Source organism: Salvia splendens, chromosome 5, assembly GCF_004379255.2.
Source record: "Salvia splendens isolate huo1 chromosome 5, SspV2, whole genome shotgun sequence".
NCBI classification, from domain to species: domain Eukaryota; kingdom Viridiplantae; phylum Streptophyta; class Magnoliopsida; order Lamiales; family Lamiaceae; genus Salvia; species Salvia splendens.
This window is the reverse complement of record NC_056036.1, coordinates 40,862,451-40,889,458: the sequence shown is the minus strand read 5'-3', so window position 1 is coordinate 40,889,458 and position 27,008 is coordinate 40,862,451. Positions and strand designations below refer to the sequence as shown.

The window sequence follows — 27,008 nt, the reverse complement described above, 5'->3', positions numbered from 1 at the left end:
TAATCATGTATGTGAAAGAAGCTTCTTTGTTGGTCTTGTTTCTTTGCTTCTTTATGCATACTTCATATTCTGCTCTTCCAATTCCCACCCACAACAAATTTCTCCCTCAAAAAAAGGTCTCATCTCTTTTCCTACATTCATTCAATTTAATTTCCAGTTATTTTAGGCTGATTTACTTTTGTATGTGTGTGTTTGAGTGCAGATTGAGGAGAAGTTCAAAAATGGAAGGGAGCCATTTGAGCACAAGTTGATTAGAGAGGAAATTTGCAAGAAAAATAATGCCATTAAAGGAGGTATGGTATATATTGAAAATACTTTAAAGAAAGCAAATGATATGTTTGGATGAAGATTAATTTATTTATTATGAATAATGCAGTAAGTAGCAGTGCAGATTGTAAATCTTCTCTTCACAAGGCCTTGCTCCAATTCACAAAATCAGAGGTAACAACAAAATATAAACTCAATTTACAAGATTATATTATATAGAAACAAATTTTAGTTTTTATTTACATGTGTCGGTGATGTAATTGTAAGTGGGGTCTGATATTAATCGTAGGATACAAGATGGAGACATCGGAATGTAAGAGAAATGGATTTACAACATTTATCGAAGACGGACTATGATCCACCCCACCGAAAATCACCCATTCACAACAAATAGTTTATGCTAATATATATACGATTAATATTTCTCATCGTCTACTTTCAAGATAATTTCTTATTTAGAAATAATATACATAGGCAGCAGTTTAATTTTTGCTTTTGTAATACGTATTGATTTATACAATGCACATGTAAGGAATATTGATTTAATTTGATGCGTTTTCGTAAGTATAGTATTACTAGTAGTTTTTATGTTTGAGTTGGACTGGACAACACATCAATTTGAAGCCAAATCATCGATCTGATTTTTAGAGCATCAGCCAAATCATCGATCTGGACAGGGTGTTTTTGCGAATTCCGCTAGGAATTCCGCGCCACTACTGATGCTCTTAAAATAGTAGTAAAAATTGTTCAATTTTTTTTATGGATAAATAAATTTAAATTTAAAAATTCAAATATGAGACCTTTAACTTCAAATATTAACCACTCTATCACTTGACAAACTCAGACTTTCAATACTTTTGATTGTCACCACGATAGTAAAATTTACACTAATAACTTAAAACTTAAATTTGTGTAGGTATATATATATATACACACACGTGTAATTTTGTTATTGGTTAATAGATGGACGTGCAAATGATAGTAATTCCCATGGCTCCATGACCGCACTAACAAATAACCGTAAACTGGCGGCAAAATCGGTTCAAATAAAAACGCACAAATCAGAAATCTGCAGAAACGAAACACCGAAAAAATGTCGCGTAAATCATGGGGCACTCTGCGGAAGAAACTGCGCGAACTCGAATCGGAACTCACCGACGCCTACCAGTTCCGCCTCCAGCCGCATTCCGACTCCGATCAGAAGATCTCCCGCCGCCTCAACAAGCGCTTCGATTACGTCAGCAACCTCCTCTCGACGGAGGCCGCCTCCGCGCCGGACAAAACCGACCAAATCACTCAGATGACCGAGAAATTCGCCGAACTTGAGGCCGTCTTCCGCTGGTGGAAGAAGGAAAACCCTGCCACTTACGCCCTAACCAATTGCCTTGCCTACGAAGAAGACAACGACGCCAATTCCGACTCCAAAGAGTCGGATTCCGTCCGCGGCGAGGAGAAACGTTATCGGCGGATTTGGGACAGATTTTGCAAGTTGTGTGGTGCGTTTGGTGGCGGAGTGATTTTAGGGGCGGTTGGCGTCATCTACTTTTCTTCATCATTTATAGATATTTATGTTATTCATCCTACTTAATTGTAAATACAGTAACTTGAATTTTAATTACGTATTAATATAATTTGCCAATGTTTTGAATTTCTTATAATTTGTGATTTATGAAAGCGATGAAGATATGTATAGTTGAGGAATGTTAGTTTAACCTAAAAATGATGAATCATTAATTTAACTGGAAATATATCCATACAATCAACTATATCTAATACTACTTCTAATAGACACTTTCTTGTTCGGAAGAGATTGCATTTGCCTAATTTATCACAGTTTGGTATGGAAGATAAATAAACATATAAAAACACACAATTTAGATCATTTTTTGTCATACAACACCGAGATAGATTAAGTATGAGTTATCTACCTTATCAAACTGCAAGCAATAGGCTGATTCTCTTAAAAACAAGAGCATTCTTAAAGGAAAACAATTAATCAAAAAAACATCTCAAGATTAACAAAATTGTGACAGATTTCACTGATTTGAACAAAAATAAATACCAAGCTAATGGCTATGAGTCTTCTCTACAACTACTGCCAAAAGAGCAACGGCAACTAGGAGAAATTCAAGAATGTAAATTCATCAGTTGAGATCTTTTCTTGAATCTCCAGAGTTGGCATCACAGATAGAATATATGTACATGATCTGAACATATGTACACTCAGCAGTGAAATACATTTAACCGATACCTGTGCACGACAGCTTATGAGGCGAAGTACTTCATCAGTTCAGCGAGGTTATTGTCATCGGCTGTATCCACATCAATACCAAACTCAAAGTCGCCCGTGTCTAAGGAACTCGTGCCATCAAACTGGAGACTGAAGGGACTGTATGCTGGTAACTCGGGTGTCAAACTGACTAGAGGAGATGGAAACTGTGCACCCGCGTTCCTTTCTGGCTCATGTGGGAATGCATCCTTCACAAATTCAGGGAAACCTTCTCCAGCAATATCATTTCCATTTCTAGGTAAATGGAGCCCAGGATCCTCTGCTTTATACACCGTGTCAATGAATGATGCCTCCTGATGGCTTGAACCAGCTGCAGGTGTTGGGTTATCGAAATGCTGATGATAAGTTAACCCATGATGGAGGCTAAGAGTTCGAGATCCCTCGGGCAGAGATGAATCTTGGCTTAACATGGAACTTTGTCTTCCATCATGTAATTGAGGAAACTGTCGCTTATTATGCAACTGAGTATCTTGAGGAGCATGAATCACATGGATACCCTCCCCCATTAGGTCACCACTTTGATCAATGTTATATGGCAACTGTTCTTTCTCCTGGATCAGAGACCTAATTGGGACAGAATTTGAAGAAGGCAACAAGCGAAGGTAGTTTAAGTTAGGCTCGACTGTGCAAGTTTGTCTTTCCACATCGTTCTCTTGAGGTACAAGAGTAGTTAATCCATCCAACTCTGGCTGGCTCTCAATGGTCGCGAATCCATTGAACTGTGCGTTGTCATTATTTACACGAATCACAAGGTCCTCATGAACACCGTCTTGATTTTTGTCGAGAGAAGGAGCATCCTGAAGGTTATCAGTGCTTGATTTTGGGAATTTTCTTTTCCTTGGGCGACCAACGACACGCCTTTGATTTTTGACTATTTTTCCTTCAGCGTGAACCTGAGTCTCGGCAGGTACTATATCCATACACTGGTTTCCATCATCTTTAGATGAAACAGATCCAAGGCCATTACCGACACCATCAACATCATAATCACTCTCACTCTCTACTGAAAGTCTCTTCTTACCTCCACGACCTTTCAAACGTGCCTCGGTAATACCAGATGAACCATTCTCACTGCTTGGCTGCCGAATAACTATAAGAGCTTCCTCCATGCTCAATACTCCCAACCATATCGAGCTTTCTTTAGCAGTCATCTTATCCTGTAAACACCTCGACAGGCTAATTAGTCTCCTAACCTTTGCAATATCCGGTGACATATGCTTTATCGCAGCAGTTAGCACCCCAACTTTCCACATCTTCTTCAGATCATGCGGCTTTTTATACGGAGGAGTCACGCCCTTCGGCAAACTCAGTCTCGCCCACCATTCCTCATCCCCTGTCGGCCACCATGGTGGCGGGACGCCCTTCTCCAACGGATACTTGCGCTGGGGCGGATCACAGTGTTGCATCAACGACGACAGAAGTGACCCCAACGTAGCATCTTGCAAGTCTTGAAGGACACACTGCGAATTCCCCTTGCGACTACCAACCCCATCCTCTCTAGAGAGGCATTCGGCCTCATACTTAGCGTTAGCAATAGACGCAGGGCCGTTTTTGTCGAACTTCACTTTCTCCTTCCACCATTCTCGTATATTATCCGATGCGCCACTAACGGGCTTACCCTTCTCAGGGATGATGCCATACACAAACCCGCGAGCCTTGCAGACATCCATGAGCTTTAGCATGTACTTCAAGATGCCATCCTGTGCTCGGGCCATCTTCTTCCGACGCGCCTGGTCTGTAGTCGAGGATACAGCCTTATGCTTCTCTGCAAGCTTCTGTCTTTCCTTGATCCTCTTCAGCCTCACACGATCCTTCCACATTCTCTTCTCCAATTCCTCTGCATCGATCTCTTCATCACTCACATCTTTCTCCTCTATCAATCCCTATCTCATCAATTTCAATATCCCAACTGTTGCAGAAAGCATCACAATCAACTAATCATTTATTGCTCATATATAAGAAAGCATCACAATCAGCAATTACAAGATTCTATGCTTATTTCCTAATCAAGTAAAATATGAAAAAGCCAATTCATTCTCACAAGCATAGAACATTCAAGACACCTAGAAATTTCAATTTCAATAAGTAAATTCAGAAAACCAGACCTCATATCAACTCCAATAACCTCCATCACAGCCAGTCGAATCGGAAACCTCTTGAGAATTTGGCGGATCAGGGCTGAATGAATGGGGTGAAGTATAAAAACGCAAATCGACAATAATTAATTAAAAATTAGAGAAAGGGACAAATCACGACGTCATACATTTGGGTCAAAGGTTTGTGTCTTTATTGGCTTTAAGAAATAATATTATAATATTATTATTTTTATTATTTTAAAAATAATCTTTTTTTTGGATTTTGTTGGATTAATTATTTATATGAATATATTGATGTATTGTTCATCAGATCAGATTGTGTATAAGATTTTAGATTTTTAATCGGATTATTAATGATCAAATTTAAAGTTTTGTAGTTTTTGTTAATCATGAGCCGCTGTTACCTTGTTATCATATTCTAACTGTGTTATCAGGTCGTGTTGTTACATATTGTTATCGTGTCGTGTTGACCTAAGGTGGTTCGTGTCGTTAATGGATTTGTGTCGGGTTTGTTTCGTATTTGAGTTTGAGGTTTTCTTAACAGGTCGGGTTCGTGTTTGGATTTGAAGTTTTCTTAACCGGTCGTGTTCGTGTTTGTCCTTATTGGATCGCATTACTAACATGTTGACTCGATAACGACCCTATACGCACGAGAGTGCGTTCTGATTTGCCGCCCCTATTTGTGGTGGACTACGTGAGTGTGTGTATGGTGTGGAGGGAGACAGAGAGGGCGAAATATTCCACTGTGTGTTCTGATGTGGAATTACACTAGCATCTTTTCTATAATGATAAACTGTAGGGTTGAGCACTGTAGAGATGATGGATGTTTGTGCGCAAGGTCAAACACTGAATTCGAGGGGACAGATGAAAATTACGAAGATGAGATGAGTATTGTGAATTGAATTTTCATTATTTAATTTAGTTTTCTGAAAATATTGATTCGATTGAGAATAATCTTTGCCGATTTGAAAAAATTGGAAAAATCGATTTATAACATTCTACTAAAAATAGCTTCATCTAGCACAAAATTATTATAAAATTAATAAAGTATGAGAAAAATATAAATAAAGTGAGTAAAGTGAGTAAATCACGAAGATGAGTATATATATTCAATGTGAACTAAATGTTCATTACTTGATTAAATTTATATTTCTACACAATTTGATTCGATTGAGAATGAGTATTATATCATATTTTTATCACGTATTAAAATTTGTGTTATCTTAATATATATAATAATTTAAAAAGAAAAGTAAAAACAAAAAGATGAACACATACTAATAAATAAAAATATAGTACTAAAAATATAAAAAGACAAAAAAAAATTAAAGAATACCACCACACAAGCGGACATAATAGTCATAGTATAACATTTGATACTTTTGAGGTAAATTGATTGTATTGAATTAGCCTTCGATTCACGATTTAAAGGTCACTATATTTCTGCCTTCACATACATTTTAAGCATGTTTGATCATGTGCTTCCACAACTACAGATGCTCAAGGTATACGCTATATCCAATTATACCGTAAGGTACACTTTTTATTGACTTTTTATTGATTTTCATTAAATTGGGTTAATAATATAATATTTAATTTCTTAAGATATGCATATATTATACCTGACACTTTGTCGGATGCTAAGATGATGCCTAATCTTAAGAAGCTGGTTGTGGTTTTGGAGTAGTTAGAGGGACGATTTTTCTCTCTTGCCAATAATTATTAGCTATTTTGATCTATTCATTTCCAATATCTTTTGAATGATAAATTAGATGAATTACTTTAGAATTTATATCTTTTCATCTTTACATTCACCACAGGTTTCTTGAAAAAACTTAATCTCTCAAAAATTAGATGAATTACTTTAGAATTTATTATCTTTTCTGATATATTACTTTAGAATTTATATCTTTTCTCCTTTCTCGCTTTTTAGTTCAGACTACTTCCGGTGGGGCGTAGTTCAGACTACTTCCGGTGGGGGTGTACGAGCTTGCTAGAGCCCTAAGACTCAAATGTGAATTTGCTAGATGAAGATTGCAGACATAATTTTTTTTTTGTCTTTTTTAATTTCAAGAAATTCTTCTGGTTTAATATCTAAGTTTTTTTTATTATATCATGTTTGAGTTGTTAGTATTTAAGAAAGCAATATTTTTGTTTGCGATTTTGATATCTTGTTGTTTAACTGATGCTATAGAATGTTAGAATATAACATATATGTAGAGGAAATATTTAGTCGGGAGGAAATATTTGAGAAAATAATTGGCGGAATATATGGAAAATGATTTAGAAGATGTTAGTGATGAAAATTAAAGAAAACTTTATTTTCAAACTTTCTCTACTTATGCAAAATGGTACAACCATCCCATATTTATAGCCATCCTAACTTTCTACTTCATTCATTTTATATTCTAAATATCTAGATTTTTCTCTATAAAAATCTAGATATTCTCTTAAATAATATCTAATATAGAGAATTCCATATCTAGATAATTCTCCTAAAAAGGTCATGTTAAAATGCATATAGTATCCGATCAACAACTAAGGTCAACTCTACACCATTAGATCTTAAAATGAGTGGATGAGATTAAACTCAATAAATAGTAGATAAATGTGGTGTTCGGATTCCTAGATAAAATAATATCATGATACAATCTGGGATTGAGTTGTGAGATTATTTTAGTCATAGGGGTAGCTTTGACTAATTATCCCATGATTATCCATCTAAGATTGAATTGTGGGATTGAATCTCATGAACCAAACACACTATAAATTTAATCCGGGATACAATCTTGCAAACCGAACGCCTCCAAAATGTAAATAGTAAAATAGTCAATATGTTACTCCCTCCGTCCCGCTTTAGCAGTCCCGGTTGATCAATTTCGGGTGTCCCGCTTTAGGAGTCCCGGTTGAACTCGGTGCATAAAAATTGATGTCCACTACATCAATTTATTTATTACATCATTTAAAGTGGGACCCAACCTCCACTAAATCTTTTATTTATTACACACTTAAAAGTAAAAAAGTAAAAAAGTTGTTTAAAAGTGGGACCCAACCTCCACTACATCATTTATTTATTACACACTTTAATACCCCTTAAAACATGTGCCCGACTCAACCGGGACTGCTAAAGCGGGACGGAGGGAGTATAACATAATCATTTTCACAGTTTTTTTTATATCAGCATAGTATATTACAAATATCAACACAGTGACATGACAATCTCAACACAAGTGCTAGAAAATATCAATACAGTTTTTTGATATATTACGTTGAGATTGTTTGATGCATTTACTGATATAAAATCTGCTTATTAACATAGACGAAAATTGAAATAAAAATTATAAAATTTCATCATCCGATCATCGTCGGAACATATGCAATTGAATCTCCTTAGAATCCTTATGAAATTACCTTTAATTGGATATATTTTTTATGAATAAATAATTTAAATCGAGAGAGTTATATAAATTTAAAATTTTAAGATGATTTTGAATAGGGCGAAAGTGGTTTATTTTAACTACCATATATAAGAATTGACATTAATACCCTTTAAGTTTATTTAATAATTTTTTAAATTTAAAATATAATCTACGTGACATTATTTCAATCACTAGATCTTCTAATCTAATGGCTAAGAATTAGTCTTAATTTGAGAGTACTAATTAGTTAACAATTGATCTAGATATTCTAATAACTACTAACTAATATTTAAATATTTGTATGATATGTAGATATTTTCTTTACAAAAATTAAGTTTATTTATATTTATTCAAACATAGAAATGCCAAAAAAAGGGCTTTTTAGGTTTATCCTCTTGTTTGATAACATTGAAATAATTCTTGAGACCCAAAAATGTATTCACTCATTCCCCTCTTAACTTCTCGCAATTTGGTAGGAAACTAAACTGTCAGGGCAAGAAACCCATGTATGGGAGATTGTTAGGGTTTTGTATACTAGAAATCACCTTTCGAGTGATTGGATACTGTAAAACTCTAATGGTTATTTTCCAATAAATGCAACAGATTATTTTTGTCATAATGTTGTTATGTCTTACATTTAATGGTTGTTTATTGCATATTTAAATGTATGAGCAAACGTAACAAAGTCTAAGTCTTTGTTTTAGTAGACCGGTTGTGGGCGTCGTCCAATTTAAGGTACGTAACACGGTCAGTTCTAAACAAAGAAAAATATAAATTTCGCAACCTAGATAGGCCTAGACTACCTATCGCGAAAGGTTGCAATGTCAGTCCGATTATTTCTAAACCTTATTGAAATAAGATGATGTTGGTGTGGTATAGCATTGAATGGATCTAACAGCAAGACGAGTCTTTAAGCTATCTACTGAAAGACGAGGTCTTGATAATTAATTTCTTAATCAATGTACGTTAGCATTGAGCATACGATATTGAGTATCCACTACTTTGACTTACCAAAGGTGCGGGTTTTTCGTAACCCAACGATCCAGGTATATTGGGTAGTGGTGATCATTATCTAGAGGTGCTAGGATTGCTATTATGTTGAAACGTGCGCGAGGAGAGTCTCGTTTGATAACATCCACAAGAGGAGCTCGAAATGAGGTTTTATTATTCGGAACCTAGCTAGTTGGAGTTTGATTACTCTATGAATAATAAATAAGAGTTTCTTGCTAAGTCCACTCTTGGAATTCGAAATATGTTAATTAATTAAGTCTATAGCAGACATTAATTAATTAATGGATGTTTCTATCTTAAGCGCGGGAAATAAATCAAATGCAATTAAAGGAAACCCGGAATACTTGTAATTTCGGATTTGGAAGGCAGTGCAATATTACTTCTGTAGTGGCTGCTCGTAATATTCCAATATAAGCTTATATTAAATTGTGGGTTCAATTTAATTAGTAAAAAGCTAATTGGGTGAGGTCTGTTCCAAATTCTTCCTTAGATCCCTGACTGGGCCCGATATGTGACTTATATAAATAGGAGAATAAAGGAGACAGAAAAGACAATAATTATTTTGTTAAAATTTTCGTCCCCCCCTCTTAAGAGAGATTTCGAAAATTGTGCTCCCTCCGTGAGCAGTTTATGTCTTCCATTATTCGAGTCCTAGTACGTTGGTGAGATTTGCCCACACAAATATCAGCGTATAGTCCGGGACACCAGTCAGAAGATTCGAGGTCTTGTATTGAAGATCTTCACGTGGAGACGGAGCAAGCCATCAACGATTCTTGATTGAATCAATGAGGTAAATTGGCTAATTCCGCAGTAAGCATGTTTTAGGGATTTTATGTGCTAAAGCATGTTTTAATTCAAGTTATGAGCATGATACATGTGATAATTACGCGAATAGATTTTGTCTAAATAATCTGCTAAATAGATCAAATTCATGTGATCCGTTATGAACGCACGCTTCCGCTGCCAGCCCCTTGAGTCCCTTCACATCCATTACCCTAATCTCGTTCCCTTGTTTGGGCAAGTACAAGTTGTTGGAATTGTACTTTTTTCTAATTATTTCCGTTGTAATTTTTTTAAAATAAGTAATATAAGTTTTGCATTTAATTTAATATTTGATTTTGCTATTTATTACTATATGTGAAAATTTATAAAAAAAATTATAAATGAGTTTTAAAAAGGATAGTCCGACCATTAGTCCACACCACTGCAGGAGGAAGTGTCGGACTAAGAAAAGCTGATGTAGCGTACTATAGTCTGGCCACTAGTCCAAACCATTACTGATGCTCTTAGGAACTTATCAATACCTAACGTGCAAAGAGAAAAAAAATTGGAACGTTCTTTTTATTGAATAGTTATTAAATATATTAATTACATAAGTTTGACTTTATCCGTCCCACAATATGAGTCACTCTTATTGTGGGCATAGATTTTAAGAAAGGTAAAGAATAGTGAGTTGAAAAAATTAGTGGAATATGAGACCCACTTTTTAAAATTGTTTTATAATAAAATGTGAGTGAAGTGAGTTAGTGGAATATGAGACCTACTTATCATTTATGGTAAAAATGAAGTGTGCCTCTTGTGAGACGGACCAAAAATGGAAAAGTGGGACTCTTATTGTGGGACGGATGGAGTATTTATTACTATTGTTTTTATTTGTGTGGTTAGTCACATTATGATCATTTAACATCACTCTGTTTGATAAGATGAATATGGAGAGCCTTTGGATACTCCCTAGGTGCTCAAGGGTTCGTTCACATTGAGAAACGAGCCTTTGACGAGTCGCAAGTTAAAAATATTAAGAAAAAGATAAGTGATCAGGTTGGGGTCTTTGAAGGCTCGGTGCGACTCTGCCCGGATTAGTTAGGACGCGGGACTGGTGGCTCGTAAAAGCTGAAGTGCGGGTCTACAATCCCCAAGAGTCGGGTTAGCTTGATTCGATCTGGTGCACAAAATATCATGGCCCAAAATAGCTTGATTTGAATAAATGTGCAGTCTCCAAAATTGCTGCTAAAATTTGAAATCAGATGGCTACTTTAGGGGCTCTCCGTAGCTCTCTCGGTTCGAGTCACCGATTGGGGCTGATGGCTCGTTGTTCACAAAATTCATGGCTACAAGTAGGTGGGGTCGGGGGCTTGAGCTCATGCCCGAGTTGGCTGGAAAAGTGGCCCGAACATAGAGGGTCGCACAGTTTTTGATGACTCGGTCTACATTATTAATCGAATACTTTAGTACATGTGACTCATATACTATATGTTATTATCCATATTGGTGACTACATTTAATTTAAAATACATTTCACATGTTTTTCTATTATTGTTTTGATAAAAAAAAGTGAGCTTTCATATATGCTTTGCTGCTCTATAATTCATTCCTCAATCATCAAATTTTGATTTTGAGTAAACGAATATGTAAACATGAAATTGGTCAACTGAAGTCAAGACCAAATTTTCAACAACAACAAAAATATTACTACAATATTTTAATCAATCATAAGATCTTGGACATATTTTTCCAGGGATATTTTGTTGTCATATTTTTTCAATACATAACATATAAAACTAAATGAATGAATACCTAGTGATCTCAAATTCCTCGAGTTGAACAAATTCATAGGAGGGGAAGTAAAAATAGCATCTTTAAAGATTAAGAAGACCTCTTTCTATAATTAGATCCATTCATGCAAAAGATCATACATATTGAAACACACATTCTTGCTGATTGCTATGAAGTTAGGCTAATTTCAGCATTCTTGCTATGAACTAAACTGAGAACTATTATGAAAAATTATAAAAAAATTATTGCAAGACCTCATTTATTGTGAGAGGGGTTGGAAGCGGTCGGAGGCCGTTTCCTGAGGCCATTTTGCACTGCTTTCTCTGGCTGCACCGTGCATCCGCCCGATCTGGTTTTGCTAACAGAGAGTGAATTTGCAGAAAGTAGAAGCTTTCTCGACTGCGGATTTGCATAGGCTACATGTAGATCAGATGTAGAGTATAAATGCAAAAGGATCAAGAATAGAAAGAAATATGTTCTTGTGTGATTGTTTCTCATCTCTTTGATCTAAATAATATTGGAATGGGCAGTTTATAATTACAGTGTCAGCAAATTGCCCATTTCCTGTGCTTTAGACAGAAACATGTGTTGCTTATAAAAGTATAAAGGCTACTAGATTGACTCAAATAATACTATATGAATTTTGAATATTACAATGCCTAATGTTTATTTACAGGTCATATGGCTGATTGTGACATGACCTGTCCCATTTTACCCTATCCCACTTGCATATATTGATTAGTAAAATTCTAAGACAAAATTCTTCATATCATAATGGGTAGGAAGTATCACATGACATGTGATGCTAATTTGGGTATAATTAATCTCTAAAAAGATTAAAGAACATGAGTCATGTGGCTGCTAACATCCCATCACATTACCTTTTTTTTCCTAACTTCCTATTTTCTTTCTATTTCCCTCCTTTTTCAACTAGTGTGACTAAATACACCTTATTTGGGTCCAACAATAGTTTCAGAAAGAATATGAATTTTACTTCATAAAAGGTTATTAATTATGAGTCTAGAGTAAATGTGGGTGGATGTTGTAGACACAGCAGGGTATCTTTGATCTTGTGTATTTTTCTATCGCACATCAATTTCTCATGAGAATGCACACATTTGAAGTGGAGAAACCCTAATTTACTCCACTCATATGTTAACAATCATTTTATTAAAATTCGTGTTGTCGATGATGTGGTATTTTTTGTGGACCGAGGAAGCATGTTATATTCATATGTAAATTTGCTTGACGAATATAAATTTGCTAGAGATGTATCGAAACAATCAACACGTGTTAAATGTCGAGATTCGGGCGCTCAAGACATTAATTATTGTAAGCTCTCGAAACATCGTACAGAATGTCTAAATAAGCTTAGCGACACACCCTCTTAAATATCTAGCTGAAAACAGTATGAAATTTCTTACAAGTAACTCGCATTACAAAAATACAATACCATTTGTATGATATGACACCCCATCTGCACTTGTAAATGCTCAGTATGTACAACATTGTATCTCTATTTCTGATCTCCTTCTGTGTAGTTGTACTGATCAAGAAGAACAAGAAAGCATGCACACGCCAGGACGATACGCCCAGGCAGGAGGCAACCGAGCATATTTTTCCATCCCGGGTTGCTCATCATACGGCCTTGACATGACCTTCAGTACCCGTCGTACCTCTTCAAAATCACCTTGTTCTGCTGCATCGATGGCGCTTTGGCATAAATAGTTTCTGAGAATGTATCTGGGATTTACCGAGTCCATTGATTTTTTCCTCTCTTCGTCAGAAATTCCACTAGCAGAAAGCTAAGCAGACACCAAAAAAAAGAAGAATTAATACATAATTAAATGGAGAACTGGTTCCTTTTTTAGATAGTTACAATTCACATTGCTACAAACGGGGTATGTACATTGCATCTTGATCGACGACAGTTTATCAAGATATTGCATACATAATGAGCTTAGACTCTGGCTGCATGCTCAACAAACACTCCCATAAAAAAACTAAGAAAATCAAACTTGTTCAGCTACATCATTCTTTTGAGGCTCTCTACCTTCATTTTGATGCTAACGATTTCGCAACATAGCTAAGTTTGGAGAACAACTCTATCCCCCCACCCCACCCCACCCCACCCAAAAAAAAAGTTGCATGGTCACCCAACCATTCTTTACCTTGAACTTAGCTCTGACACGGTGACACCTATGCTTTGGTGTTAGGCTTCATACAAGCCACATATAAACTAAGTTCACAAATATCACATGTGACATGCCTATGGAAATGAGTACTACTTTTCAGTAGGGATAGCTATGGCAGAAGGAACACGAAAATTATTCATTAAATTAAGTCCACGAAAATAATGCAAAAACTGGATGCAAACCACATTTCATGCACATCACACTTCTCTTATCATCCTCTTCTGAATATATTGTCTTGTGCATATCTATATCCAGTATAACAAAAGAGAGGAAAAAAGAAAACCCTAAATACTTATGGCATACCTCTTGTATATAGGACTTCACCCAGCTAGTCCATGCATCTTTGCGCTCTTTGCCAATGTCCAACAGAACAGCTTTAAGAGTAACCAATAGTTCGTCGTCTTGAATAGTAAGATCAGCTTTTACATTAGAAAGCAACCGAAAGAAGTTTGTGTAGTCAACCTTATCAACAGCCATGTTTTTAAGAAGATCACTGATCAACTGCTTATTGTACTTAGATAGACCAAGCTTTTTGGTCATTATGGCTTGATACTCATCCATAAACTTCGTTCCATACCTAGAATTTTTTTTAAATAAGGTCATGAAAATCTCGCTGAAAAGTACAAAGGGGAAGGAGGAGCATTAATATTACCTTTCCATAGCATAGTTTGACTCCTTCTCATTTATTAACTGGGCGGCAGATAGAGTTGTGGCAAATTGCGCAATATTCCATAGACCAATATCAGGTTGATTTGCGAAGCAGTACCTTCTTCCGGGAAGATCAGTAGTGTTTGGGGTGTAACTAGGGTCAAATGCATCCAAGAAACCAAAAGGACCATAATCAATGGTTAGTCCCAATGCACTCATGTTGTCCGTGTTTAACACTCCATGGGTAAAGCCAACGCCCTGCCATTTTGCAATTAAAGAAGCAGTGCGCTCTGCAACTTCCACGGCCCAAGCTGATATTCATTCATTGCAATATAATAAAATAAGACATGGAACGGTGAAAGGAGATAGATGATAAGCTTTCAGCCAATAACAAAATCAAATAGCAGAAACTACAAATAGGATCTATTTAGATTTAACCATATAAGTTAACACACTGGACAGATAAAATGGATAACAGAGGAAAATTGACTCATTCAACTCCACACATCATCTATCTTCATCTTCTTTCCATAAAAAGAGATCATTGTTCATTTGAAACCAAAGTAACTACGGAAACAGAGTGATAAATTCATTAGCAAGTGCCCTCCATACTTAAAAGAGTCTTTAGAACATAAATTAATAAATGAGAGATAGTAATTTTGGCGATGAAAAGGACCGACTTGACCACAGTACATATCATTGCCCATCAACAACAACCATGTGCACCATTCACTAGCTTGATGATCCACAAACACCATAAAACCCTGATTTTGGAGAAATAGGAAAAAGCAATGTGCTTATGTAATTCATATTAATCCCAGTAGCATGGTCACATTCTTAGGTTTATAGGCAGTGAGCACTCATGTGTGGGGAATATATACTGATATAACCACAATGATTAGGTGTGGCCAGTAAAAAAGATTAACGCTACACTACCCCATTAAAGTATCAGCTCCAAAATATCTCCATAAAGTTGTTCTTCAGGTCTAATGAGATCCATGAACTATGGCTATAAGTTTATATACACCTGTTATGTAAAAGTGTATAGGTGAAGACCTTACAGGGATGACTAGAACAATATTGGATGAATACCAAGCGCACAGAGTATGAATAGCAAATCCTCAAATTTAAAACATAGTAACATACCAGCATATTTGTTAGAAGTTAAATCAACCACTGAATCATCTCCTTCACCAGTACTGAAAGATAAACTGTCACTTTTACTGAGATTCTCTAAATGGGGGAAGTGATGCCTAATGGTATAGTCAGCCAAAGTGCGAACAAGGCCAAGATCCTCCTTTCCTCTTGAAGCATGGATTTGGTATGAACCAAAACGAAGAAAGGATGGAGCAACTCGGCAAACAACTGCACCAGGTTCATCTTTTGGGTTGCCACTGCAACCAAATGAACCAATGGTTGTCAACTGTGCAATTTGTAGCTAACCAGATAAATAAGTAATTGAAAGTGAAAGAACAAAGATAAAACTGGAAATCTTTTGAACGATGACATGGATCATGCATGGATAATTAGGAAAATCCATGAAATTTATAGGCCTAGATGTAATGATTCTCTTATTTGACTGAAAGAAGATACATCACCAGTTGAGTATGTTTAGCACATATTAAAGAGACGTACTCATAAAACATGTCGCGGGTAACATATTTTCCAGTAGTCACTAGGCATAGTGCACGCGTTGTTGGGATTCCTAGAAAGTGCATTGCCTCACTGCAGAGAAACTCTCGGATACTACTGCGTAGAACTGCAAGGCCATCAGCAAATCGACTGTATGGTGTCTTCCCAGCACCCTTAAGCTGCAATTCCCACCTGTGACCACTAGAATTAACAAGTTCTCCCAGCGTAATTGCCCTACCATCACCCAACTGGCCAGCCCACATGCCAAACTGATGTCCTCCATAGCACTGAGCATAAGACATCCTATACAAAAGTGACGGATAAAGAGAAATTAGAGGCAGGGTGAGAAACTAAAAATTTGGGGGGTTATAATGAAAAGAAAAGGGAGAATCATGGAAACTCACCCTCCAGATAAAGGCGATGCCCCAGAAAATATTTGAGGAAAATCAGGCCTTTCAAATCTGAGAGTTAAACAAATTTAGCCATAAAATACCAACTATCTACTGTGAATATGCATAAATTTTTACCGGATGCGAAGAAATAACCAATGAAGCCAGGCATCACTGCATAAAATTAAACTTACTCTCTTGCATCCAAATCAAGTAACTCTGCAACTGAATCAGACCATGCAACAAGCTGAGGATTATCCACCTCAGCAGATGGTGATACTTTTGTGTAACAAGAATGCAAAACCTGAAAATATCAGATAACGGGCATGTTGCGGCGTAAGATAAAGCATCCAGTAATTGCTAGCAAGCTGAATGGATATGCAAAGCACTTTAATCCCAATGACATTAGCTGACAAAGGATTTCTTAATGATCTAATAGCATGAGACAATGTCCCATGGACCAAATACTAGGTTATATCTCACTGCAAGACATGGTAAATGGTTCTCACATATCATCTCCAAATCATGCTGATATCCAAGTCCAACCAATGTCGTGTCTAAACTTCAGTCACCGAATTAAACTTATCAACCAAATTCCGATAGAATAAGTTAAACCTTCAAATGAATTAAAATTTAATTAAAAAAACATATTTTTCCATAAAACAGCCCCGCCCTGAATCCCCGATCAATTGAAAAGTTCAGAAATCAAAAACAAAAAATATTTTTTCTGATAGAGAGTTTTGCTAAGCTATATATCCAGATTCACTTAGCTCAGCTTGCCTATTAAATCCAATTTAATAAACTACTTTGACTTCCCCCGTTAATCAACTGCAAAGATAAGAAATGTACGAGCTCCTAATCCAAGCAAACCACACCACGAATTTCAAATTTACCGAAAATAATCCAAAAGATAACAAATTCAGAGCAATATAATGCCAATAAATCGAAAGAAATCAAACCTCTCGCGGAATCGAATCGGTCCTGGGATCTCCGGGCAGTTCACGAACAAATGAGTGGTCCCACTTGAGTTCCTCCAGCTTCAAATTAACCCTATTTGGAGTGATATTATCGGAATTCGCAGCATTTCTAACGCCGTCGACAACATGGTTGTCTTCTTCCAATCTTTGATTTTTCAAATCTTCCGAAATAGAATCGACGGAGGCAGGGGGAGAAGTTCCGTCCATTGAGGCGGCGGAGGAGAAGCGGAGCTTCCGATAATTGAAAGGGCGGAGGCGGAATGTCGATGTGAGAGAGGGGCGGAGGGAGAAGGCGGTAGTGGCGGTGAGAGAAGAGGTGTGAGAGAGTGATGCCGAAATGTGGGAAAGCATATTTTTTTTCCTCTGAATTTAATCTAATTTACTTTGACTTACTAATTTCGATTTCTCTTTTCTATAGTACTTCTGCCGTGTATATACATCCACGTAAAATCATCCAAATATATATAGATACTCCCTCCGTTCCGAACTATCCGCACATTTCCTTTTCGGCACGGAGATTAAGAAATGAGTGGATAGCAAAGTCAACAATTGCGGCTGTAGGTGATAATTTTTACTAAAAATGGAAAGAGTGCAAATAACTTAGGACGCCCAGAAAGGAAATAAGTGCAAGTAGTCCGGGACGGGAGGGAATATTATTTATGTATTATTGTGTATGTAACCCTTGAAAATTGATCAAAATGATGAAAATTGATCAAAATGATATCATATTATAAGCAGTGGAACAACGTCATGTAATATTGAATAAAATAATTTAATTTGATGTACTCTCTCCCAGTTCGTTCTCGTTTTTCGCTTAGAGCCGTTTGATTTACTCGATAAGGTCATTTAATGGCGGCTAAAGAGATATTTCTTCTATTTGGCTTGTAGCTTACCATATTTGTGCGGCCCGTTGAACCATCAACGTCCCACGCATTAAATGTTGTAAGAGCAACCGCAATGGGCGGACGATGGCACGACTGATGGCGCGCATCGTCCGCGCCATCCATCGTCCGCACCCATTGCGGGTGCATGCCATAGGGCGCGGACGATAGTCGCGCCCTATACTTCGGTCGCGGAGGATAGCGCGGACGATGGTCATCGTCCGCGCCATCGTCCGCCCCATTGCGGCTGTCGCGGACGATGGCCGCGGATGATGGTCATCGTCCGCCCCATTGTGGAGGTCGCGGACGATGGCAAGCGGTATTATTTTTTTTTAAATTCGTATGGATTTTGTAAATATTAAAAAAATGATGACGTGTCGCGCCATAGGGCGCCCCACTACAGGTAGGGAGGTAGGAGGATAAAACTGCTGACGTGGCGCGCCTTAGGGCGCCCCATTGCTAATGCCCTAATTCGCGGTTTTCATGTCGACAAAAACTAATATGATACATATATGCTCCATGAACAAAGATCGAGTTAGACAAATAAAATTATTCTTAAACCCTCCTCTATTGAAACCGTGAGAGGGTATTTTCCCTTTTCAATTAGAGACTCCATATTTTGGAGACAACCGACGACGAAGTCAAATGTTTGTTACATATAGGGCAGTTTGAGAAAAGCAAGCATGTTCTAATGAGATGATTGGTTCTCTTTTCTATTTTATTCCTTTCTAATATAAATCATAATTCAACAAAAAAAATTATTTAATTTAGCATAATATGAAATCGTTTTGCTATCTAAAATGTAACGTTGTTTTTAATCTATCGTCAAATTAAAATATATCCAGTTATAATATTAGAACAAAAATATGTAATTTCAATAGTTTATGTGTAGATTTTAAAATTGGTATACAAAATAATATGATTATTGAAAATTTAGGAATTTTCTAACAAATATCCAAAGTAAGATATGATATAGTACCCTAGTATTAGAAATACTTTACTAATTAAAACATGATTCATTTTTCCATCCGAAAGAAAAACAACAACCGTCTTGTAGTTTTATCATCTCTCTAATTAGAAATCGGATCTTCTGTTGTGGATTAAACCCAGCTCCCAACAAAAAGAATTAAAAAAACATATCTGCGTTTTATTTGTTGGAAGTTGCGTTTAGTCCACGATTCCCATTAACTAACACCATAATTAACTAATAAGGCATTTCCGAATAATCAATGATAAACATATTACAAAAATAAATTGCTCTACGTGATGGGAAAACTTTATTACTTTAGTTAATTAAGCTGTGTGGAAATCAGTTTCTTTTAATTTATTCATAAAATTCTTCCTAAGTTTGAAAATTGTTTTTTTTTGTGAGGATATCCAACTATTGTGGGTTCACCAATGGGGACCGAATCACCGAATAATATAAATAATTAACGAGCTTATAAAAATATGTAGAACAAAACTAAAATAGTATAATAATGTTATTTATATTCCATAGAAAAATTCACATAATCAACCGACGATCATAAAACGCATAAAATATATCATACTACTACTAAATAAGTATGGAAAATGCACAAATTTTCGAAATACTTAATAGTATGATTTTATTATAACGTGTTCAAAATATTGAAAAGTAGGATAATAAAATATAAACAATAATTATAACTCACGACGAATAATCGTAATTATTTAGAAAATTGAAATTTTTAAAATTACTACATCACAATTAACTCAAGTTCAAAATATTTGACCTCAAACATTAATTATGTACTACTAAGTACTAACTAACTACTCTATCATTTGGCCGGCCAACCCATGCATATAGTCCAACACAGCAAATATTTTATTGTAAAATGATTGCATTTTTATTCAGAATTAATTACATAGTTCATGCTATAAAATATTTTATTTTTATTTCAAATTAGTAAATATTTGAAGTTTACATATATTAATATTTAAAGTTTACATAGATTATACCGAAGTTTTATTCACATTCCAATTTAATGCATTCCGCAATATATGTGTTAGGACCTCGTTAACTCTTTAATTACGGGACGTGCAATATATGAAATAATGATGATTTTTTTTTGTAACTATGATATAACTTTTTATACTAAAATGAAATAATGATGAAACTTTTTATACTCCACATAAACAAAAAGTTATCAGCTTCGAAACATAAATAACAGAGTGTAATACAATGAAACAAATTTTTGTATATGATTTGTGTATACTTTAAAGTTTTTGTATCAGTATGAACAAATGTGAAAGATTCTGTATAAGTTGTGCAATTACATTTTTTTTACTTTTACCAGGTACATAATGGGTCAATGGGCCTAATTAAATAACTTATGGGCCTCACATATTGTTAGAATTTCTAATCTTTAATTATAGCTTGAATACAATATATTGTTAGGAAAAAATTTAGTAGTATATAAGTAAGATGTTTGTTTGTTTGCTTCATCCGTCTACAAAATACTATAATCAATTTAGGCTTCAAACAGTTTTGAATGAATAATGTTTTGAGTGGAAATTTAGGTCCATTATATTTTACAGTTAAATGGAGTTGTAAGTTCATGTTGAGTTTTTTTTAAATAATGAATTGCGAGGCTTGAGTTATAAATTTATAATGTAATATCACTTTCCAAAATGAGTGCGAATTAGAAATGTTGAAGTTTTAACTGAGATTTAAATATCACTTTTTTTCTAGTATTTTTTTCTAATTTAAAGAGGATAAATAACTTTTTCACAAATCTCCATGATGACTTGAAACCTGGCCTTATTGGGTGGAGGAGAAGCATTTTACCAATTGAGTTGCGCTTTTTTTTTATAATATTTCTCTTGCTTAGACTTTTCAGACAGTTTCGGTTGGGAGGAGAAAGTTCCAACTTGCTTTTCGGCTTATCAAAGGTTTAATTTTCGTCACGTTCATCTCTATCCTGGTTATATTGATCGTCATCCCTCGCATGACACCAAGAGACATTGTAGTCTGCATACTTGCCTTCCTGCCTACTGGTTGGGGTTTACTTCTGGTTAGTTATGAACTTACTTCTATTTTAATAGTTTTGTTGCAAAGAACTCTGTTTTTTAATTCAAATGTGTTGGTTTATAATCTAAACATGTCAACTCTCACTTAACAGATCGCACAAGCATGCAAGCCAGTTGTTCAAAGAGCCGGATTTTGGGGTTCGGTCCGAACACTTGCATGTGGTTATGAGATCTTCATGGGACTGCTGCTACTGTTTACACCAGTAGCATTTCTTGCATGGCTCCCATTCGTGTCTGAGTTTCAAACTCGGATGTTGTTCAACCAAGCGTTCAGTAGAGGTTTTCAAATTTCTCATATTCTTGGCGGGCATCGAAAAGACAGATCTTCACGGAACAAGGAATAGTTGTAGTATCATATCAGCGGGGACGGATGTCTTACTATTTAACTGTTTTTGTCAGCATCGTTGTTGTTGTTGTTGTAACGTTGCTAACCTCCTAGGATGTCTTAGTGATTAAATTACTTAAATTATGCAGCAATGCAGAACCATTTCTCTTAGTTTTAATTTAGTTCTTATTATTAAGAATTTGTTGCTGCTCCCCAATGACAAGGGTTCATGGTTTGATGAATTTTTAAACCAAGTAAAACTAAATCGTAAAATATGGTTTGATTTGTGAAACTAAATTGTAAAACGCATTAAAATCAAATTTAAGTTGTATTAATACGTTTAGGTGCAGGTGATATTATTCCTTTTGAACTGTGATTGAAGATTTTGACTAGTTTAATGAAACTTTATTATACTATTGTTCACTTTTGTTCTTACACACACTCGGGTGTGTATTGTCAAATGATTGTATTCAAAAGTTAAAGCACAGATTCAAGAACTATACATTGCATATAATAACACAACATGAATCAGCCTCGAGTCAATTATTATTTACAATAACAAGCACATCAATTATTTATACCAGCTTTTGAAAGAGTCTTTTATACTTCCACAAGAATTCATACCACTATACTAGTTAGTGCCTTAGTCGATATTAATATGGAAAACATCACTCCTTTGGTAACGGTAAATCAAAAGACAGTCTCTTTATCGAGCAAACTTTCACAGTAAAACATTTTGACTTAATTTATTCCATGTAGCTAAATGGCTGTCTTGGATATACTACAAGGGATAAAAGCCAAATATAGCCAAGGAATAGTCATAACTAATTCACATAGAAAACATTGAACCTGTGATATATCCATTGGAAGCAAAACATTCCGCGAGTAGCAAGGTCGAATGATAAGGCAACAAAAGCTATTATATGTAATTCAATGCAGTCCTCAACATCGTTGCATGCTCCTGAAATAATGGACTTAGCCAGGGTGGAGATTTGTTTACTAAAATTATCAAAAACAGGTGCATGCTCCTTTGCTCATTACCTGGATATAGCTTCAAGGAATTCAAAACAAACCAAAGGTCGCGTTGTTTACACTAATGAAGGACTATGTACAATTCCTAGATCACTATTTTATCCAAATCGCCCTGCCAGCAGTAAAATTTTGTCTGTGATTGTTCCTAGAACAAGCTATTTGTGCTTACACTATGTACAGACAAGATCTGCATATATTAACTAACGAAGCCCAATTCGATATAAATGAAAAAACAAATCAGACAAGAGATTTACCCCAGCGGTTCCAGAGCATCATGCAAGTGCAACAGCTACATCTATATGAGATCTTATTAGCAGATGCACTCAATTGCGAAATTGGCACAATCACAAGTAAGAAATGACATTGCTTGCCCTGAGTTACTATAGATAAGGCAACAGTTTTGCAGCAGAACAAAAGGATGATAATAAAACCGCGGCCTGGAACAATATCACTTGTAAAGCATAAAACAGTTAAAACAAAACTTGAATGATTAGCATTATGGCAATGAAATGCCTACCTCATCTTTCTCCTGAAATTATATTGGTGATAGGAGATGGTATAGTCTCAAAAGAGCTGTGAGAACAGAAAACAATCACTCATAATGATAACAAACTTAGACTCTCGAATCACATACGTTAAACATGGTGGTATATGAAAGCATCTACCTCTTCATAATCCAGATATATTTCTACACAATTCTCTAATATGGACGGCCTGGACTCCTGGATGACCTCCTGCGACCATGTTTGGCAGGAGAGCGAGATCTGCTCCTTTCATGTTCTCGATATCTATCCCTACTCCCTTCTCTTCCATTACTTGAGCTAATGTTCTTCCTATCTGACCCTCTTCCCACCTCTCTGCTTCCTCTACCATTCCTTCCATTATATCTATCACGTTCACGATATCGGTCCCTCTCCCTGTCATAATCCCGGTGACGAGGCCTGTCCCTATCAGATGAGCCACTTCTTCTGCGTTTGCCCTCATGTTCTTTATCCTGCAGCTTCCTTCGTTCTTCCGCTTCTCTCTCCCTAGCCAGTCTTTCTTCTTCTTTTGCCTTCTCCTTGGCTTCCTAGAAATAACAAGAAAATCAAAGGGTATTTAATAGTAAACAACAGGTGCAGAACATCATCACCAAGTGTAAGGGTATTTAATAGTAAAACAACAGGTGCAGAACATCATCACCAAGTGTAACTTTTTAGAGAATACTCTCCAGATGTAAAGTATGACTTGCAATATATTACCTTATACTCAGCCAGAAAGTCCCGAACCATGCCATAGCCTACGTGTTGCTTTCCAGTAACATGTGACTGAGTTCTCTCCGTAGCATCATTTGCGACTAGAAAAGAACCACATATTTCACATAGTGCCATTTTTTTCTCTTGTGCAGCCATCAATAATTTATCCTGTGGTTGCTGAGTTAAGGCAATCTTCTCGATATGCAGCAATTCCACCTTCAAATCATGGTGATCAATGTCAATCACACATATTCTTAGACAGGAATACTTATGAAATAAATTAAAAACGTAAAAAAAAAGAGACATCGTGAACAAACTAAAAAACCTTTCTCATAAGTGCCTCAGCTTCATCCACCTTCCCTTCTTCACCAAGAGACTCAACTTGTTCCAGTAGGTTCTTTATCTTCTCTTCCAGAACAGACAACTGCTCCGCCTTTTCAGCAGAAATTGGTGGAGGAGGCTGGACTTCAACGTCTTGTGCAAGGCGTTCACGGCCACGCCTCACTCTCCGGTCTAAATCAGAAACCTGAGACATGACAAAAGGTGTTGGGGGAGGCTCAGATTAAGCAATCACAATAATTCAGATATTGAACTGCATAGTAATGATGAAAACTTGCCAGCCTTTCACAGTATTGAGCGAGATCAGCTTCAAACTTCGGAACAAATGGATCATGTCTAGGAGACATCTCAAAGCTACATGGAAAAAGAAAAGCATAGTGATGTCAGCTATATGCCCTTAGTTGGGAATTTATTTCTCCTCCTCATTGTCCTTGCTGTAATTTCTACCACCCTTTTCTATTTAGACCATTTGTAACAAACCTCACTACCCTATCACTCAAGCAGTCATGCATAATGGTCACCATGACAGCGATTCCAGTTACTGTGCTCAATTACTTTCGGTGACTACATGACAAAATGTTGTTAAAATCTCTAGTCTACAACCATAGTTACAAAACAAAAGGGAACTTAAACAATAAATGCAAAGCTTCTTGATCACTGTCATTTTGTAGTGCAATTATTTAGAAAAGAAATGTTTGATGCTTAAAAAGGGTTAGTTGGCTTCACTTCAGGCAATTTTAGAAGGAAACTGATACAAATGAAATGAATGTGAGACTAGATCCATTGAAGTACATAAAAGTAACCACAAAAATAGACAGCAAGTCTAGAGAGCACAAAATATAGTATGCATACAGCCTAGGTCTAAAACCAATCAAAAAAGTATTCAAGCTCAGTGAAGACCTAATACCTTTCCTTTAACTTTGGGTCATGAATTTTCTGGCAAGCCCCTGATGCAAAAAAACAGAATATACACAATCCGTAAGGAATATTACAAGTGCCCAATAACACAGTTTTTATAGTGTAGAACACCACTAGCACCGATCATTGAGTCTAGCCTAAAGGAATATCAAGTTAAGAAACAATATCATACAAGAAAGCTTCAGGAAGAAAAGAATATAATACCTAAGTCGCTCCGAGTGTTGACAAACAAATCATGAGGACAGAACCGGACCATATAGCAACCACACACTTCCTTATCGTCCCACTTGATTTCCCGGTGCCCTTTTCTCTCTTCTTCAGTCAAATTACGTGCTACAGAAACCATAACAACAATTAGCACCAAGAAGCATGCTTTCAGTAATAGCCAGACCAACGAGATATTAAATAAATCAATTAATTAAAAACAGCAACAACGAAGAATCAGTGTGTCATTTTTCTAAGAAACAACGACATTCAAAAAGCTCAGCTGCCTACACTGAAAACGTAAATGCGGAGGCTTTGACCGAACTCTGATAACCATAAGCCCCAAAACCTTTCAATTCTAAATTTAGAGCTCGCACTCAAATTGCAATCTGGTTGGCGCAATCTGATAACCATAAGCCCCAAAACCTTTCAATCTGATAACCGAGTCACAAGCTCAAATTGCAAAAATAAGCTTAACAAAGCTAAATTCGATAGACAATTCGAACGAACACGAAAACCCAAAAAAATATTAAAATTTAGGGCTTTAGAGCCAACAGCTAACCTGAGCCCATGAGTTCATCAAGCAAAGCCCTCTGAGCATCCATCTTTCAAAAATTGGATGCGCTCAAACGGAAAGTGATGGTCAATACCAATTCGAAGTTTTTTTATAATTGCGATGAGAAACCCTAGGGCTTGGTGAGGGAGATTTATGAGGTTGTACGTGACAAATGAATTTGTGGTAAGCTGGAAATTAGGGTTTTCTTTAAATTAATCTAATGGAATTGGTGAATATCTATCTTAATTATAGTACAATATTTATTATTCGGAATACCTAAATTTGTATTATAAAAATATTTTATTTCAAAGTTATTAGTTTTCATTATAACAAAATCATCAACTTTTAGTAATTAATTGATTGCATATATCTAGTGGCGGAGCTAAATGTTTTTATGTCCAGAGTTCAAGTAGATATTTACAATGATGTAACATCAGCATTGGCGCAGAATTCTCCGCGGAATTCCCAAAAACATCTCATGCTACGTCATACGGACTTTTCACTGCACTGCCACGTCATAAGGACTTCTCACTGCACAGTGGCAGACATCCCCAAGGACTTCCCGAAGGACTTCCCACAATTAAAAAAACCACAAATTCACAAATTAAACAATTTCCGGAATTGAACAATTTACGGAAATAAAATTTCGACACAAATAGGAAAAAATATTCCATTAAATAAAAAAAAATACATTTCACCAAATTAAAAAAAAAAACATTTCAATAATTAAAAACTACATCAACGACGACCCCTCCGCTGCCATACTTCTTCAATAATATCATTCTGGAGCCGAACATTGGCTTGTCTTTGGCACATGTCGGCAAATGCACGGACTCGATCGACATTGTCATGGGATATCCCCATGCGTACATTGCTAGTGGCTTGGACCCACAGCACCTGCATCATCATTGGTTCATTTTGTCAGTGCTGGACCTTCATCTTCGACAATCATGTTGTGCATGATAATACATGCGTACATGATGTCGGCGA

At 36.1% G+C, this 27,008-nt stretch overlaps 3 protein-coding genes and 1 pseudogene across 7 annotated transcripts; 1 reads left to right on the top strand and 3 right to left on the bottom strand.

The window, feature by feature from the left end:
* LOC121804299 lies at positions 1-661 on the top strand. The gene is made up of 4 exons (XM_042203797.1): positions 1-116; positions 203-293; positions 377-441; positions 557-661. The coding sequence occupies exons 1-4, from the start codon at positions 6-8 to the stop codon at positions 659-661; spliced, it is 372 nt and encodes a 123-aa protein (XP_042059731.1). The 5' UTR covers positions 1-5.
* A 1,584-nt stretch (positions 662-2,245) lies between these two features.
* LOC121804907 lies at positions 2,246-4,691 on the bottom strand (annotated as a pseudogene).
* An 8,236-nt stretch (positions 4,692-12,927) lies between these two features.
* LOC121801820 (protein adenylyltransferase SelO-like) lies at positions 12,928-17,873 on the bottom strand. The gene is made up of 8 exons (XM_042201246.1): positions 17,460-17,873; positions 16,695-16,804; positions 16,516-16,572; positions 16,115-16,414; positions 15,626-15,873; positions 14,484-14,790; positions 14,135-14,408; positions 12,928-13,441 (listed from the first exon to the last, which is right to left on the bottom strand). Exons 1-8 carry the CDS (start codon positions 17,826-17,828, stop codon positions 13,187-13,189), a joined length of 1,920 nt encoding a protein of 639 aa, XP_042057180.1. The 5' UTR covers positions 17,829-17,873; the 3' UTR covers positions 12,928-13,186.
* Positions 17,874-22,453: 4,580 nt separating this feature from the next.
* LOC121801819 (luc7-like protein 3) lies at positions 22,454-26,236 on the bottom strand. Of its 5 annotated transcripts, none has more exons than XR_006050676.1 (9): positions 26,025-26,236; positions 25,463-25,591; positions 25,248-25,287; positions 24,619-24,694; positions 24,327-24,527; positions 24,008-24,217; positions 23,432-23,835; positions 23,284-23,339; positions 22,454-23,203 (listed from the first exon to the last, which is right to left on the bottom strand). XR_006050676.1 is itself a non-coding variant. In XM_042201245.1 (8 exons), exons 1-7 carry the CDS (start codon positions 26,065-26,067, stop codon positions 23,467-23,469), a joined length of 1,068 nt encoding a protein of 355 aa, XP_042057179.1. In that variant the 5' UTR covers positions 26,068-26,236; the 3' UTR covers positions 22,454-23,339; positions 23,432-23,466. The 5 variants fall into 5 exon arrangements, 1 of the variants encoding a protein (XP_042057179.1); XR_006050678.1 differs by having other exon boundaries at positions 22,454-22,775; XR_006050675.1 differs by having other exon boundaries at positions 23,284-23,835.
* Between the last annotated feature and the right edge of the window lie 772 nt (positions 26,237-27,008).